This window comes from Scomber japonicus, chromosome 23, assembly GCF_027409825.1.
Source record: "Scomber japonicus isolate fScoJap1 chromosome 23, fScoJap1.pri, whole genome shotgun sequence".
NCBI classification, from domain to species: Eukaryota; Metazoa; Chordata; class Actinopteri; order Scombriformes; family Scombridae; genus Scomber; species Scomber japonicus.
This window is the reverse complement of record NC_070600.1, coordinates 18,323,415-18,339,547: the sequence shown is the minus strand read 5'-3', so window position 1 is coordinate 18,339,547 and position 16,133 is coordinate 18,323,415. Positions and strand designations below refer to the sequence as shown.

The 16,133-nt window shown below is 38.3% G+C and overlaps 2 protein-coding genes across 2 annotated transcripts; one reads left to right on the top strand and one right to left on the bottom strand.

Moving 5' to 3' along the window:
• Positions 1 to 252: 252 nt before the first annotated feature.
• Positions 253 to 4,914, top strand: ada2b (adenosine deaminase 2b). Its single transcript, XM_053344170.1, has 9 exons — positions 253 to 553; positions 1,137 to 1,356; positions 1,451 to 1,661; positions 1,774 to 1,901; positions 3,053 to 3,143; positions 3,275 to 3,383; positions 3,507 to 3,664; positions 3,761 to 3,963; positions 4,731 to 4,914. The coding sequence occupies exons 1-9, from the start codon at positions 253 to 255 to the stop codon at positions 4,816 to 4,818; spliced, it is 1,509 nt and encodes a 502-aa protein (XP_053200145.1). The 3' UTR covers positions 4,819 to 4,914.
• A 652-nt stretch (positions 4,915 to 5,566) lies between these two features.
• Positions 5,567 to 13,145, bottom strand: LOC128353102 (probable polypeptide N-acetylgalactosaminyltransferase 8). Its single transcript, XM_053313790.1, has 11 exons — positions 12,941 to 13,145; positions 12,153 to 12,396; positions 11,068 to 11,234; positions 9,781 to 9,964; positions 9,493 to 9,690; positions 8,296 to 8,410; positions 7,008 to 7,193; positions 6,769 to 6,906; positions 6,052 to 6,147; positions 5,811 to 5,978; positions 5,567 to 5,734 (listed from the first exon to the last, which is right to left on the bottom strand). Exons 1-11 carry the CDS (start codon positions 13,143 to 13,145, stop codon positions 5,567 to 5,569), a joined length of 1,869 nt encoding a protein of 622 aa, XP_053169765.1.
• Between the last annotated feature and the right edge of the window lie 2,988 nt (positions 13,146 to 16,133).

Below are 16,133 nucleotides of genomic sequence, written 5' to 3'. Positions count from 1 at the left end.
CTACTGAATGGAGTCTGTCAACACCGTAATGCAAGCTTAAGCATGTTATAATGTTGGTCACCCTAAAGCAAGTTTGTTAAATGTATTTACCTAATAAACCGCAAAACTATAGCTGACCTAACTTAGGCAGGAAGACTTTAATGCCGCTAATTCATGTCTCACACACAGTATTTCTTTCTTTACAGCTCACAGTGGAAGGTGTATGATCATGTTCTAGGAGGAAAACGGCACCCTCCTGTGGCACACAAGGACATGGTGATCTCAATCTGCCAGGCTGTGCTCACATATGTGCCCCTTCTGTGGTTTGTGAGGGTGACTGATGGGATGCCTGACCCCACTCAGAGGGATCTGCTGATGCGTCAGGAAGCATCCAGGCAGACGGGAGGCCTAGTGGTGCTGACAGCGGCTGAACAGAAGCTGGATGCTTACCTCCATCGATTAAAGGAGAAAGAGATGTCTGCTGCCCAGTTCCCGCCTGCTTTGCATTTCTTCAAAGCAAAGCCCCTCATCCAGAAGAGCTCAATCTTCAAACTGCTGCAGAAGATGCCTAAAGGTGACAGATGGATTTATCTTCCTGCCAGGCTCACACTCAGCGGCCCCAAACAAATTCAATCAAACATTTTTTATTTCCTTCATGTTACAGCTGCAGGGCATACTCAGGCTTTAAATAAATCAGTTTAAGGGTGGAATAGCTTTGCTTTAAGAAAATCATGTTTGCAGGCTTGCAGTTTTAAAACTTGGTTCACCTGCAAACAGCTGCAGAGAGACACAAATCAACTTCAGTAAGATACAACACAACTAAAAAGAGACGCAAATCGACTGTGGAGACACAAATTGAATTCAACAAGATAGAAGAACAACTACAAACACACAAGATAACTGTACGGAAGTGACCCAAAATTACTGCAAAAAGACACAAAGCAACTACAGTAAGGCACAGAACAACTACAAACACACTAAATGACCACAAAGAGACATAAAATGCTCATATGTAGGAGGACTCGGGGGACCTTTTACATGTCACACACTCCATTGATTGGTTACGGAAAACAATAAAAACCAAGATTTTATTTTTTTCTAACACTGTCTAGGTTCACTTAATCAATCTTGAGTTTTTTCTGCTCTTTTGGTGACAGGTGGAGCTCTGCACATCCACAGCTCGTCTCTGGTCAGCGTTGAATGGCTGGTGAAAAACGTCACCTACAGACCGAACTGCTACATCTGCTTCACCTGGGACAACTCGGTCCGCTTCCTGTTCTCCGACCACCAGCCCTTCCCACGGTGGGACTGCTTCTACTGGCAGCTGCTCGCGACTTTAAGAGCCAAAGTTGGAGACCCTATAGGCTTTGATAACAGGTTGAGTACAAAAATCACCTTCCTTTGCATATTTTGAGCCAAGATGAAACATGAGGAAGGGACATAACCTGAGGTATTTGTATGTTCTTTTCAGTTTAATGCAGCACCTCACACTGTTCACTGAGAATCCAGATGGCGAGTACCCAAACCAAGATGTGGTGTGGGAGAAGTTTGAGAAAGCCTTCATCGCAGCTGCCGGGTTAGTCACCCATGCTCCTGTGCTGAAGGACTACTTCTACAGAGGCCTGCAGGAGCTTCACCTTGACAACATCCTCTATCTGGAGCTCAGGAGTGGTCTCTCAAGGGTTTGTGTTTGCTGGTTTCTTCACACCTGATCCCAGTCACATTTATGTAAAGACAAAATATCTTGAGTATGTTGTATTTTTAATATTGTACCGCACATTTGCTGTGTTTCAGACATATGAGCTCGATGGAACCATTCACGATAAGGTCTGGACTCTGAAAACGTTTCAAGAGGTTACAAGGAAGTTTATAGAAGATCATCCGGACTTTTTTGGGGCTCGGATCATAATATCTGTTCACAGGTACTTTATATATCAGTAAGATCACAGACAAAAGGTATTCAGGCTTCTTTCAAATGCTACTCTGGTGTAGAAAGGACAAGGGCAGCCCCCACCGCCCGATAGTTTAGAAATTTTCTCAGAGAAACCCAATACTAAGAATCTCAGGGAACAGATGTAAGTAAAGACATAAATCTACTAATTTTAGGGCACAGTTAGTCATTATTTGCTTGATTTAACTGATGCAGCAGAAAAATGCTTTTTCCATTTTCAGTGATGGGCAAGATTTGCACAATGAGCCAATCCAGTCCCAGTTTGAAAAAAGTAATTCTGTTACGATAATTTAATATTATCTTCTAGTCCTCTTTTCTGGAAACGGAAACAACAATTGAGTTATTAGAATTATTAAAAGGGAACTGCACCAATTTTTGGACTACTTAGCATGTGAAAACCATTGTGATGCTTGAGTCAAGAGCGTTGTTAAGCCTGAGATGAGAAAATAGCCCTCATGATGTTAGATATCAGTTAGGAACAGGAAGGGTCTTACAAAGAAAATGTGAGGGATTTATTGTGTCATGTGTGTGTTTCTTCGTATGTGAAAAATGCATTATGTTGCGTTATGGGAAATGTAGGCTTCAATGCTTTTGGAGCTTGACTCACACTAAAGACTTAAAGTTAGGATTTCTCAACACCTGTTGCTTCAATTTTGATATTTCTTTTTAAAATCTGTTTCTTGCAAGTTTTCCAACTTTATGGAAGTGCAACACTAAATTGCTGGAGTGCACCTTTAACTAATTACATACCTAAGGAGTAGTATTATCAATATCTGATCCCTGCTACTCACAAACCATGATAGTAAGTAATTGTTCACTTTAAGTAAGTAGACTTTTATTTTTATTAAGATGCATTTTTGTCAATGTTGGTGAAGGTCTACTTTCGTTTTCCAGTACCATTTTTTTGTCTGTTACACTAGCCATTGTCATTTTTGAGACAATTAGCAATTTTATCACCTTATATTCAAGAAATGCAAAAACAGCTATATACTGTAAATATGAAAAAATAAACACCCGAGTAGGCACTGTATACTCACTCTGAGAATTTTGATGAACTCTTAGGTATCTGATCTTATCTTGAAGACACATTTTTGCATTTAATGTGATTGCTTCTGTCTTCAGGGCTCTGGGTGTGTCTGAGGTCAAAGCAGCTGTGAAAGAAGCCATTCAGCTACAAAAGGATTTCCCAGATGTTGTTGCAGGATTTGACATGGTAAGAGGTGATCTATCTTGCTAAACCTTTTATGTGACAATGAAAGTAAGCTGTGGGAAGTGGAAATCAGGTCTCCTGTTTGTTTTGTAACTTTAATGTGGTTATACTTGAGCAAAAATTATGGTTTGAAGGTTGGCAGGGAGGACGGTGGGAGGACTCTTTGGTATTTCAGGGAGGCACTTTCTCTGCCAGCTAAATTGGGTGCCACACTGCCATACTTCTTCCACGCAGGAGAGACGGGTGGGTGGATCAAAAAATGTGAAATAAATTATTATCAATTACAAATCTAAAAAAAGGTTTCTACCACTTAAAACAATCTGCTGACTCTCACTCCAATTGCATTGTGATTGTGTGTGCTTGTAGATGATGAAGGCACAGACGTTGACCAAAACATTCTCGATGCCCTTTTGTTCAACACCACCCGTATCGGACACGGATATGCTTTGGCACACCACCCACTTGCCAAAGAGCTGTCCAGGAAAGGGAACGTGGCAGTGGAGCTGTGCCCCATCTCAAACCAGGTCTGATAACCTATTGTCAGAAAAGAAAATGTGCACCAGGCTTCATGTACATAGTCAATATAAAGCACCTGGGTGTGTTTGACCTCTGACCTGCAGGTGCTGAAGCTGGTATCGGACCTTAGGAACCACCCTGCAGCTGTGTTGATGTCTGAGGGTCACCCGATGGTGATCAGCTCCGATGACCCGTCTCTGTTCGGCACCACAGGCCTCTCCTACGACTTCTATCAAGCCTTTGTGGGCATTGGAGGGCTGAAAGCAAACCTGGGCACTCTGAAAGAACTGGCTGTCAACTCTATCAGGTTAGGATCAATCAATCAATATAGTTTATTTCTCGTGTTTTCATATTACGTCACTCTTTAAAGCCAATGTTAGCTTGTCTATGGTTTAAAGGACCACACTGTTGGGTTTTTTTAGCCCGTTAAGTGTGTCGTGTTTGTTTTAATAAGTAAATATGGGGATGTTTTTCTTCTTGTCAGTGTGCCATGACAAGATCAAAAGCAACAATGAGCTGAACCCTCTAACAAGTACTGTCTCTGTCTCCAAAGTCTGAATTCATCTCACTCCATTGTGTCAAAACCATTAAAAAAACATGGGCACTGTGCTGTAGATTATTATGCTTGTGATTATAATCCTTACCAGTGCCTAGCTGTTTTATCCCTTTAAAAAAAATGAAAGTATATAATATTCATTATCTGTTTTTTAGGTTTATATCTTCAGTCATTCCACAAACAGGCTGGAGAAGTCAGAAAGTGTTAAGATATGGACTCATTTATTATTGGTTTCAGACATTTGTTGACAATAACAAAATTAACCTCTGTCCAAAAGTCAAATTGTTTGGTAATACTTCATCTTATACCTGTATATAAACATTTAATAAATGATTTATAACCCACTCTATAAATGAAAACCAGATACAAAACTTCTATATACATCTCTAGATATAGATGTCAGTGATCCTCTGACATCTAAAAACTTGCTCCTGAAGCCTGTTTCACCAGATTTGTTAAATAACATTTAACAATTATTCAGAGAGTTCAGTCTAATTCTAAATTCCTCCTGCCTGCAGGTACAGCTCGCTCCCAGCTCATCTGAAGGACATGGGCCATGCCATGTGGAAAAAGAAATGGGACGCCTTCATTTTGGATAATTTATGACAGCAAAACCACAAAGGATCCTGTTTGACTTGAATGATGTTTATAGTAGCAAACAGCTAAAATAAAGCCAACACCTGGAGGGCAACTATTCAAATTCAGTGCAAGTGTCAGTTTTGCTGAAACAAGGTTATCGTATCCTGAGATCTTCTATAACTGGAGGGGTATATGAACTGAAGGCTGCACCACCAATTGTTTTTGTTGGGTTTTTTTTCTTTGTAAAGTGTAAAAAAGCAATTAGTGAATTAAATCGTATAACAACCAACAAAACTATTCATTCTAAATATTACAGGTAGCCAATGAAGTTGCTATTTAACCTATGAAGGCATGATAAACCTCTCAGGAGTTTCTGATCTTTTTTCCCTGAAAACCCCACAGAGGAGCAGCACAATAAACTAACCTGCTGATGAGAACAAGTCACAAGTCTTTCAGTGTTTTCTGGGGAAAGTCAAGTTTAGCATCACAGTATTCAAAGTTGTTCACAAACATAAAAACTGTAATCACACAAGTTTACATTGATATGCATTCAAATCCACCCCCCAAAAAATAAATACATTACTCAGTGGCAGTTCATATTTGGTGTCACATAGATACATTCATCAAAACAAATAATGCAAAACCAATTACATAAAAATATTTCTTATTCTGATCTACTTAACAACTCTCGTGGATCCAGTGCAAAATGTGCAGCCTTTCTAAATCTTTCCCTGACACGAGATGCTGTTTTTTGTGTAATAATGTCACATAACATTTATATTTTTTTCTCCTGGATCTTGTCCACTTCACTGTGTCCTTTGATAAGATGTTGTATCTTCCAGCTCTGACCACTGCAGTCCCGGACAACAAGTTGGTAATAGCCCTCACTGCCAAGCACAATTTCCAGACATCTCTTTGTTTCTCTGTTCTGGATAGATGTGCCCTGGGAATAAGAACACATTTCATTGTCAATTTGTTATGCCAAACCCTTTTATATATTGTAAAGCTGAAATATTTACCTGTCTAAAATCCCACAGCATGTGGAACTTCTTCTGCTCGGCTACTTTGCAATCGTATAGGCCCGGGACGAGTCCTGTGCCAAGGTCCACCAGACATCGGTTGCTGTTGTACTTGTGAGATTTGATTCCACCGATGTAGATTTGTCCATTGGTGCGATAATAACAGTTCTACACCACAGAACAGCAATTATCCAGAGAAATCCAACAGCAATGCAATGCAAAAGCAATGCAGTGAACATACCTGGGGTGAGTAGTAGTGGCATCCGTATAAAATGGGTGTGTTCCCGGGCATCGGGCCTTGGTCAATACAGAGATCTTTTTTCAGATCATTTATCAGCTGCCAAAAGAAGCAGAAATTCCAAGCAATCCTTTGTGATTAGAAAATAGTGCAACAACATGTTGTTGGTCAAATAAAATATAATAATCTAGAGATATTTCTTCTGAGGCCCAGAATGCCAAAGTCCACACTTCCACTGCAGCTCAACAAAGAAACACAAAGAAGGGAAAATGCATGTCTGCACAAAATGACTTTGTGGCCACACTCTGGATTTTGGCCTCCATCACACGATTGAGAACATATTTGAAGAGGATCTTTTAGTAGTCAGTATGAACAGAAGGAATGATTACAGCAAGGAACACCTCTTTTAGAGTTCATATGTATACTTACACACACACAATGCTTGTGAGTAGGATCAATTAAACTCATGGGATTTTTTGACAATAGAAAAAAATCTAGAAAATTGCCAGCAGCAATCATACGTTTCACTGTAAGAAAGGCTCCTCCTATAGATATGCTTGTTACTGCTTGCTAAGTAAACCCAACCTGAATTAATGTAGATTAAAATGTCTTTACGTGATAAGCCAAAGTACAGTGAATCTAGATATCCAGTGGCTTGGATGACTGAGAATTTTAAAAGATCGTGGAAAGTGTCTTACAGTAAATACAGTTTCTACTCACTACTCCATAACCAAGCAGGTCAACCAGAGGGTCCAGCATGGGGTACACGTTATCCAGATACCACTTGAAGGGCTTGCAATTCAGCTTCTCTCTTATCTTCTTTCTCTCTGACACATCCCCAATGTCTATACCATGATTCTGTGGGGGAAAAAAACAGGATAAATAAGGCCACAAAGAAACAGTAACACTGGTTGATAAAACGTATTTATGTGTAATTTATGAGGTGTTTTGGGCGTAACCTCTAGTGGAATGTTCCAGGCAATGTTGACGTTGTATTTGTATTCATCCAGCCACACTTCTGCCACCCTCAGTGCATTGCGCCTCATCATTTCACTCAGGTCAGGCAGGTAAGGCTTCCTGTCTCGTTCAATGTGAGCAATTTTAGAGCAAGGTATAACTTCTATGCTTCCTCCACATAGCCATACCTGCCAAAAGTAGAAGTGGTCAATTACTGTGTTAAAAAATAGATTAAAAAAGTTCTTTAAACACGCACATGACCCTATTTTAACAATCTATAGTGCATGGTGTGAAGCACGTTTCGCACGTGCATTTAGGGCATGGTGGTAAAATGGTGGATGCGCCAGGGGTTGAACTTAAGTCCCTCAATTAATCATGGGTGTGTTTTGGGTGTAAAATGTGTTAAACCAATCAGAGTGTCATCTCCCATTCTCTTTAAAAGCCAGGTGTGCTTACACTTTGCAGGATTACTATTATAATGGTGCATTTGCAATGTGTTGCAAGAATGAAACAAGTTACTTTTGCTGAAAAGAAAGTTGGTGGATGAGCTGCTAACCTGAAGTAAAATCATAAAAAGGGAGAATGTGGAGTTATAATAGACCAGTTGTGCTGCACATTTAACATATCAGTCCTGCTGCTGTCAGATGCTGCCAGGATTTTACGAACTGAATGAGAAACTTTTCATTCAGTACAAACAACTGTAAGGATCACCCTCATTCATTAACAGATCAATACAGATGCTTCAACCACAGATATGCGTTTCTTACTGATAAAATCATTAAGTGGCAGCAGGGCAGCTTTCCTCCAGCAGCAGATGTGGTTCTGAAACCTATTTTCCACAAAAACACCAACAACTTGCTTTGTGCAGCATATTTTCATGTCTCCTCCTGTCCTTTTACCGTGCATGCAGCACACAGACATTATGGCGCTTTGTTTTCATTTAATTTGTTTATCTTTTAATTACAGCTTTGGTCCTCTATAAAGTAGTTTTGTTCAGTCATGGAGTAACAGGTAAACTCAGCAGTTGCTGAAAGTAAATTAAATGTTCCATTCTTTGTTTAGCATGGTTACTACATGCTAGGATACACAAAAGGAACATCATGAGCAAAGTTCAACAAGTAGTCTCACTTGATGGACATTGTATGCTCCAGGTTGTTGAGAACAGAGTATGTAAACACAGAAAGAACAAACAGCTCTCCAGACACAACCAGGACCTACAGTCAAAACCAATTTTCTGAGACAACAAATCCACGCCCATTCTGTCACTTTTAAAACATCATGAAATCTTACCCGGATGCCAAGTTCCACATTTTCACCACCATATATTTTCATTCCACCGTCAAGGCTTCCGATCTCTCCAAAGAACTTACGATCAGCTACAAGTATCCCCATGATGGAGGGGCTCCTAAAGACACAATTTGACAAACTATGTATTTGCAATAAATAAAAAGTGCACCTGCACCTACAGAAAATACATTTTTTTTTAAAAAAGAACTTAACTCTAATACTTTATAGATATACAGAATTTGCTGCCAGTAATCTCATTCTGTTGGAGAAACTTTTAATAGATTCTCTCATTTTTTTGTCTTAAAATCCTGTACGTTTTTAAATGGTAGAATTCAAATGGTAGAATTCAAATACTAAAGATTAAATACTTCCCAGAGAAAATAATGACTTCAGTGTTCTCAGTGTTAGCTTTAGTAATATCTGCCGCAGCCCTAACACCGTGGAGGGGACTGGAATTATGATTGTGTTGCTCAGACAACCATTATCAATCCTTTTAAAGATGCAGGATGACTATTGTGTGCATTTGCGTTACCTAAAAGTAAGACCTGTTTGCATTTAGTCCTTAAATGCACCCTGGTCACATGGACATTTAAAGTGGACATATCATGTATGTTTCCAAGTCTATATTTATATTTTAGGGCTCTACTAGAATATTTTTACATGATTTATAGTTCAAAAAGGTCCTTATTCATCTTATATTGGGCCTTTGTGCAGCCCCTCAGTTCAACCTCTGTTTGAAACAGGATGTTTTAGTTCCTGTCTCTTTAAGACCGTCCTCCTGATGAGCCCAATTTGTTCTGATTGGCCAGCTTCCAGAAGCAGCCACTGACTCCAGAGGCTATGCAAATATAGTAGTAGGATTTCACTTATTTTTCTTATTTTTTTAATCGCAATGTCAACTTCTTAAATACATCTGTATATGTATGAGCCCAAATCTGATCAAAAATATGTGAGTAAAGGGGATTAATCCATGTAAACTTGCAAAAAACTGAATTCATATCCCTGTTTTGAATTTTTATGTTAAGCTAAGTAAACCATTTCCTAGCTTCAGGTTCATATTCAGAGGTAGGAGTGGCATCATTCTTCCAATCTAATTCAAGGCAAAAACATAAATAAGCACATTTCCCAAAATTCAAACCATTCCTACAACTGTCAAAAGTGTTTTTTGTGATGTCGGGGAACTGAACTTTTTGAACTCACTTGCCAGGCTGTGAATCATCCTTTAGAGCATACCACTCAGGTCTGAAGGACTCGTACATGCACCACAGAGCCCAGTCAAAGGCATCAGCTGCAGGTATATAGGGAGTGACCACCAAGTCATCAAAGTTGACTCTGTCGAACACTGGTGTCAATATCACAGTCCGGTCCTCTTTGATGCGAGCTAACAACGGCTCTGCCCTGAATACAAACAATGAAAATTTAAAGTGATGACAAAGGTATAAACACCACAAACTGTCTCACGAAAACTCACTTAGCACTTAAACCAACCATTGCAAATGGACTTCAATGTGAGCATCCAGGATGGCTATCACATCACCAACAGCAGTCCTCCAACCTGACAGTCTGGCCTGAGTTAGGCCGAGTTGCTTGGAGTGCCGGACTTTTTTCACTAGGCCCGGACGCTCCTCGTGGATTGAGTTGATGTATTCATCCAGTTTCTCCATTAAATCCTCTGTAGGGATGCAGTATGTGGTGAAGATTTGATGTAATGAACATCTAACAGAATTTATTGCTACCATTTCAACATCCCCATCCAACTCAACTCTAATTCTTGAATTACAACGTTTATTGGCTTCTTTTCCAGGAGTTCAGTGAGAACTCTTGGACTCTACAACTTTCATTGGAACTGACTATTATTTTCTCTGGACAAACAAAGGCTTGCTGATTCCCATGTGCCCATTATCAATGCTAAGCTAAATATTGACTGTATGCACATGAGATAAGAGTGGTATTAAACTTCTCATCTGACTATATGCTACCAAATATCTCAATACGCAATCCCTGCACACCCTTGGTGAAGGTTTAGCCTGATTAGACCCTTATACGAAGGACAAATTATTTAAGTATTTCCTATTTCGGTGCTATTTAAAGCCTCCAACATGCTAGCAAGTCGTTCAACTTTAACTGAACAGATGTGTACAGTAAACCAAGAATTACACAGAACCATCTGAAAAGTCATCCTTGGAAACTGTTTGGAAAAGTACAGGCACTTTCTAAAAATTCTTTGCAGGTGATTGGATGAACCATCTGTCTTACCTTGCGAGGTAGCTGGATTCACGAGATCACACAAGAATCCTGGAAGGACGCTGATTAATCTGAACCAACAAGCACATCATAACTCAAAGGGTTGGTGCCAGATTGGTTGGGCCAGAGGAACAATTTGCGAAACTCTGGCAAGATTTTTACCTTAAACTTAACCTTAACCTAATCCCTGTGGTCCATCCAACTTGACAAGATGGATTTGTGTGATCACATGTGAATCCAGCTGTCTCACAAGCTAACTATCATCTAACTTCACTCCACCAATATTACTTAAATACACTCTGTGATCACTATTTGCTCCATTTACTTACTTACATATATCAAAAGTAAGCGGAGCAATGTTTAATGCAAATGTTCAGAGCTATAAGCACCACAGATTGTGTAGGAGGATTTCTCAAATGCCAAATAAAAGTCCACTTTGTCTCTCTCACTATTATATCCTGATAATAAAACATTTGAGAGGAAAATCACGAGAGATGGAATAGCACACTCTTTCTATGGGGGTCAACCTACCGTTGCTGCTGCTATCATCCACCAGTATGATTTCTTTCAGCAGATGAGCTGGTGTCTTGTCGATGATGCTTCGGATGGCTCTTTTGATGATGGAAAGAGCCTCATTGAGGTAGATTAACACAACGGAGATGGTAGGCAGATCCTTTGGGTACTTTCTCTCAGCACACCTTTTTAGGGGGAGGGGAAAGTGTTCATTTTTGTACCTGTCAAATACTTGAATTATTTCAAAACTTGTCTTATTCAAGCTGTAAATGTATGCTTGTTTGTAATCACAAGAATCTAATGAAGCAAATGAAATGTTAGAGGGAATCTTAGAGGGTTTAGTTGACAATGTACTCTGAATATACTCGTCTTTGATGTGTTTTCCAGTGTGGATTGATGAAAGCTGTATCTTATTATTCAAGAAATTCAAGTTATATCAAGGAATTTCTTTATGTTATGGGCTAACCTCTCATTCATTCAGATTAAACTAGACTTGGCAGAAATTGAATAAAATAACGTCTATGTTTTAATCATTGTTCCTGTTTTTATTGAGTCTTTTTTGTGGGGTTTTTTTTTTTGTTCTGTTTTGTTTGTGTGTTGCTTTTGTATTATATAACCCTGTATGAAAAGTGCTATACAAATAAAGTTTGATTGATTGATTGATTGATTGATATACATGTTGTTGCACTTACATGTTTCTACAATAGCCCAGAATGGACAAACCAAACACTGGCTCTAGAGACGGCCTTTCTTTTTAAAGAAATTGTTTCTTTTAATCATGTTTAAATGTCTTTTTATTTTGCCATCTATTGCTTTTATATTCTGTCCTGATGTATTTTATTATTTAATGTTTTATGTGAAGCAATTGAATTGCCTTTTTGAAATGTGCTAAACCACTAAATGTACCTTGCCTCAGTTGGTTGCAATCTGAAACCTCACCACTAGGTGCCACTAAATCCTACACCACACTACACCTTTAATGTTGCTCAAAATTATATTTATCAAGGGAAAACTAAACATGTAAATTGATCTATTTTACATGGAGGTACATGAAGTATGGTTTATTAGTAGGGATGATAACATGAATGGGAGGTTATTGTCACCTTGTAGGTCTGGTGTCAGGGATCTCTCTGTTGAGGGGGAGTCTGTCACTGAGGAAGGCATTGTAGCCGTATTTCTCATATACGTTCTGGGCCTCCTTCTGCTCCTCCTCTGACAGCTCATTGCCCCATTTCCTGAACAGTGCTGAGTTGGGGTACAGTTTCCTCACCACCTTGCTCTCCTTCTTCACCTCTACATTCTTCTGTGCTATCGGTTCCCTCTTTTCAAGTTTATTCATCAGATTTACTGTTGGCAAAGAGAGAAGCTGAATATTTACTTTATGTTGAGCGATTTGACTCACATACTTTCATGCAAATAAAATGACAGATGGCTTTGTAGCTGCCCCTCCTTGGAATGTAAATATACATTAAAGGTCAGCATTTACATTCACACTTCAACAGTCACTCACATTCAAGGGCTGCTGGAACAGATTTGTTGAAGCAACCTATTATATTTTAATCTATATTATAATGTTATAATATAGATTAATGTTAAATATTATAATGTTAATCTGTGCTGAATGCTTGTGTTGTTAAGCAACCCAAATTCTGGTTAAAAACTGGTTTGGTGAATATAAAATTGTGCTTGATTTGACTGAAAAGGAAATTCTAGGTTACATATAGTTGTTGTTTCAACAGCATTTTTATTTAACTACCACTCTTCAACCAAATTTCAACTCCAAATTAATGCTTAATGGGGTGTCTCATAATCATGTTGTTCTGTATTAAAACCCCATTTAATACTTTAACAAAGAGACAGAATCAGCTGTTGGACTGAGACTTTGACTCACGTAGCCTGTTGATGTCTGCTTCCATCTTTTCCATCCTCGTGAGCATTCCCTGGCCTCTGATGGAGTCATTATGGTGGGCAAGCTGGAGTCTCTCTGAATGGGTATGGACCTCACGCTTAATGGAGCTGAGGTATAAAACAGCTGCAGCCACAGAAAGGGCAAGAAGTAATCCTTTGATCCAGCCAGACCTCATCCTGGTGCCCATGATCATGTCATGTGTTTTGTTTGCCTGATTGGAAGAAAAGGGAGGAGAAAGTGTTCCCCTACCTTTTATTTAGGTACTGTCAGACTTTCTCCCCTCCCCCTGTTCATACACGCTGACTTCTAAACTCTTATACAAATACAGTCATCCACAGTGAGTGAGACAAAGTGTCTTTGTTATTTGACACGTACATTTTTCAGGTCTCAGTGATATTTTCTTAAATACAAGATTTTTATTTTATTTTCCAAAGTATATATTGGCCCACATGCTCCTCAACAACTTTCAGGCTCTTAAATATTCAATGACACAAAAACACACACACACACACTAAGCATATTAAAAACTCCAACAAACCACGTGATGTCAATGCCACAAAAAGCACAAACACTCAACCCGTCAGGCAGGATATGTGATAAATCAACCAAGTGTAATATGAAGATTTGGATCCGGGCATTAAGATTGTGGTTTTAATATTGCTGTCCTTCCCTACCTCCTAAAGGTTCAAATTGAATATTTGAAATAGTCAAAAGCTAGAGTAAACAAATACCAAGCATAGTAAAATACCCCAACATGAAACCATATGAGCAAAAGTATTGAAGTACATAAAATTCCAGACTTCTTTTAGGATGAATCAATAGATTAGAGACTTGAGGAAATAATGATAAGATGCTTCGAAACTTTTCTGACAGCTCATTTTACTACTATTCATGCTCTATTTAAGCAGCATATGCATTGCAGTTACCTGTTGACATATATACAGGAATCTACATCCTTGTATCCCTGACAAACCATCCACCATCTGCCTGTCTGCCTTTCTTGACAGAACAATTGCATCTGTTTCTTGAGAAACATAAGATATTCCTTTATTAGTCTCTCAATGGGGAAATTTGCATTATTACAGCAGCAAGTGGGCAGTAAAGTAGAAGAGCAGCAATAAGAAAAACAATAAGAACAATAATAGTAAAAATATATAATACACTGGAAACAAACACATGAAAAAAATAGAGGGAAATCCTCAGTAGTGAGCAGGAGCTGCTGCAACAGGCTGCCATCTTTTAAATCCATTCAATATTAATTCCTCTTTCTGTTTAATCAACCTGCATCATCAATCATCATGAATTGATAAGCACTGATGTAGGGAGTGGATAGGTGGAGTCGTGATTGTGGAGATTGTGGATCTGTACAGTTTGTACCTGCTTTGTGTCTTTTTTTGGGCACAAGATACAGTTTCCAGTACACATGTTGTATGTGACATTACATTGAGAGAGCTGAGGATATTACACGGTCTAAGAATCACAGTCCATAATATGATATGATAATGCAACCCTGTCACACTTGAACAGTAGAGGATCTAGGCTGGTATCTGAAATCTGAGATCTGGTTAACTATGATAATTTTTTTTTTTTTTTTATAAAGCTGCATTAGGATTTATAGAAATATTGCAGCAGATATGTTATCATAAATACAATATGATAACCCTATATGAACCTGGGAGCAGTTTTCTCATTTTTCAAGTATGTTTGCACAGCCAGGGGAAGGGCAAATCAGCTTACCGCACCTTTCAGTTAATTATACAGTGTGAGCCTGTTTAAACTCAGTAAACTGTATTTTATATTGAGTCATTTCAAAATACCGTTTGAAGAGTAAAAAGGTGCTTATTATACCGTACATTTGTAGAAGTTTTCTTTTGTCACGGCCATCAGGTCAGTTGTGCTGTATTTGGTGATGATGCCACTTGCTAGGACAGATGTTTCCAAGCAGGCTTTTACGTGCAGGTGACATTTATTATTTTATGGCAGAAATTGCAGGACTTTTATTAAAAAATAAACAATGGCAGCTATATGGAGTTCCACATAAGTGATTCATTTCTAGTATCCGGGTGTTGTGTCTGCCATTCTGTACACAACATGAGCAACATGAATGTGACTATTACAACCTGTGCTTTTCCCTAAACACTGTAAACCTTTAAAGCACCTCACTTTATAGTTTTTATTGAGATTTACAGTTAGATTTGTCAAACTCAGCTCTGAAATCAAAGCATTGAACAAAATCATGGCACCTTTTGCTGCACTTCTTTTTCTCTTATGTTTTCTTTTTTTTCATAACTCTGAAATTCAGAATTAGTTTTATATTCTCTGGCAATTTACTGCTTTATGACATTTAAGGTTATTCACTGACCTTAAATGGCTTAAATTTCAATAAAAACTGGAAAAATTAGGGTTTTCTAAAACTTTTGACCAGCAGTGTTAGTTAACCTTGCCTAGTGATGCAGGAACAAGACAATAATATTAAGTATTACAGCTCTACACAGTAAACCCACAGTGAATAACAGTATAGCACAAGTCCTTATATATATTTTAGGATTATTTTGATTTTAAATGATTTTGATGCGTTACCATTATTCAGTAGAAGAATAATATTGAAAAAATGTACATGTCTCCAAAACTGTTATGATCTTCTGTAAGCCATGCCTTAAAATACCCTCAGATTTGACATGGATTTTAACACAAAATGAAATGGGAAGTCAGATGGTTTAATGCATATATTTTGGAAGTCTGTGATATTTATTATGATGGCAGAGGTAATCCCAACTACAAATATGATGAAATATCTAAATTCAACAATTCCTGAAGAGTTAAATTTATTTGACAGCCAGTGTCACAGTAGACATTATTCTGAACTAAAAATAATGTGTTCAAGGTTCACAAAGACACCTACTTAAATATTAAACTTTTACTCAGCCTTAAATAACTATTGAGTGAATCACTCATCAATGAGCAAGGGAAAAAAGCACGTGAGATACCTTTATATCTTTTAATAAGTCTCATCAGCATTCCCAGATGCATATTTTAAAACAGATACAATACCTCCTGGTTTGCACACACGTCATAGAATTTTAAACTTTTTTATTTTATTTTTTTATGTATATATGTACACAATTTACAATGTTTGCACACAACAGGATTCACTCTATATCAGACATGTCATCAA

Excerpts from the sequence above, each read along its gene's own strand:
- LOC128353102 (XM_053313790.1), bottom strand. The coding sequence starts at position 13,145 with ATGGGCACCAGGATGAGGTCTGGCTGGATCAAAGGATTACTTCTTGCC. Across the intron at positions 7,194-8,295 it reads ATGTGGAACTTGGCATCCGG|GTATGGCTATGTGGAGGAAG; the intron begins GTAAGATTTCAT and ends TACTTTTGGCAG. Across the intron at positions 6,907-7,007 it reads CCTGGAACATTCCACTAGAG|AATCATGGTATAGACATTGG; the intron begins GTTACGCCCAAA and ends TTTCCCCCACAG.
- ada2b (XM_053344170.1), top strand. The coding sequence starts at position 253 with ATGGTGATCTCAATCTGCCAGGCTGTGCTCACATATGTGCCCCTTCTG. Across the intron at positions 1,662-1,773 it reads TCAGGAGTGGTCTCTCAAGG|ACATATGAGCTCGATGGAAC; the intron begins GTTTGTGTTTGC and ends GCTGTGTTTCAG. Across the intron at positions 3,964-4,730 it reads CTGGCTGTCAACTCTATCAG|GTACAGCTCGCTCCCAGCTC; the intron begins GTTAGGATCAAT and ends TCCTGCCTGCAG.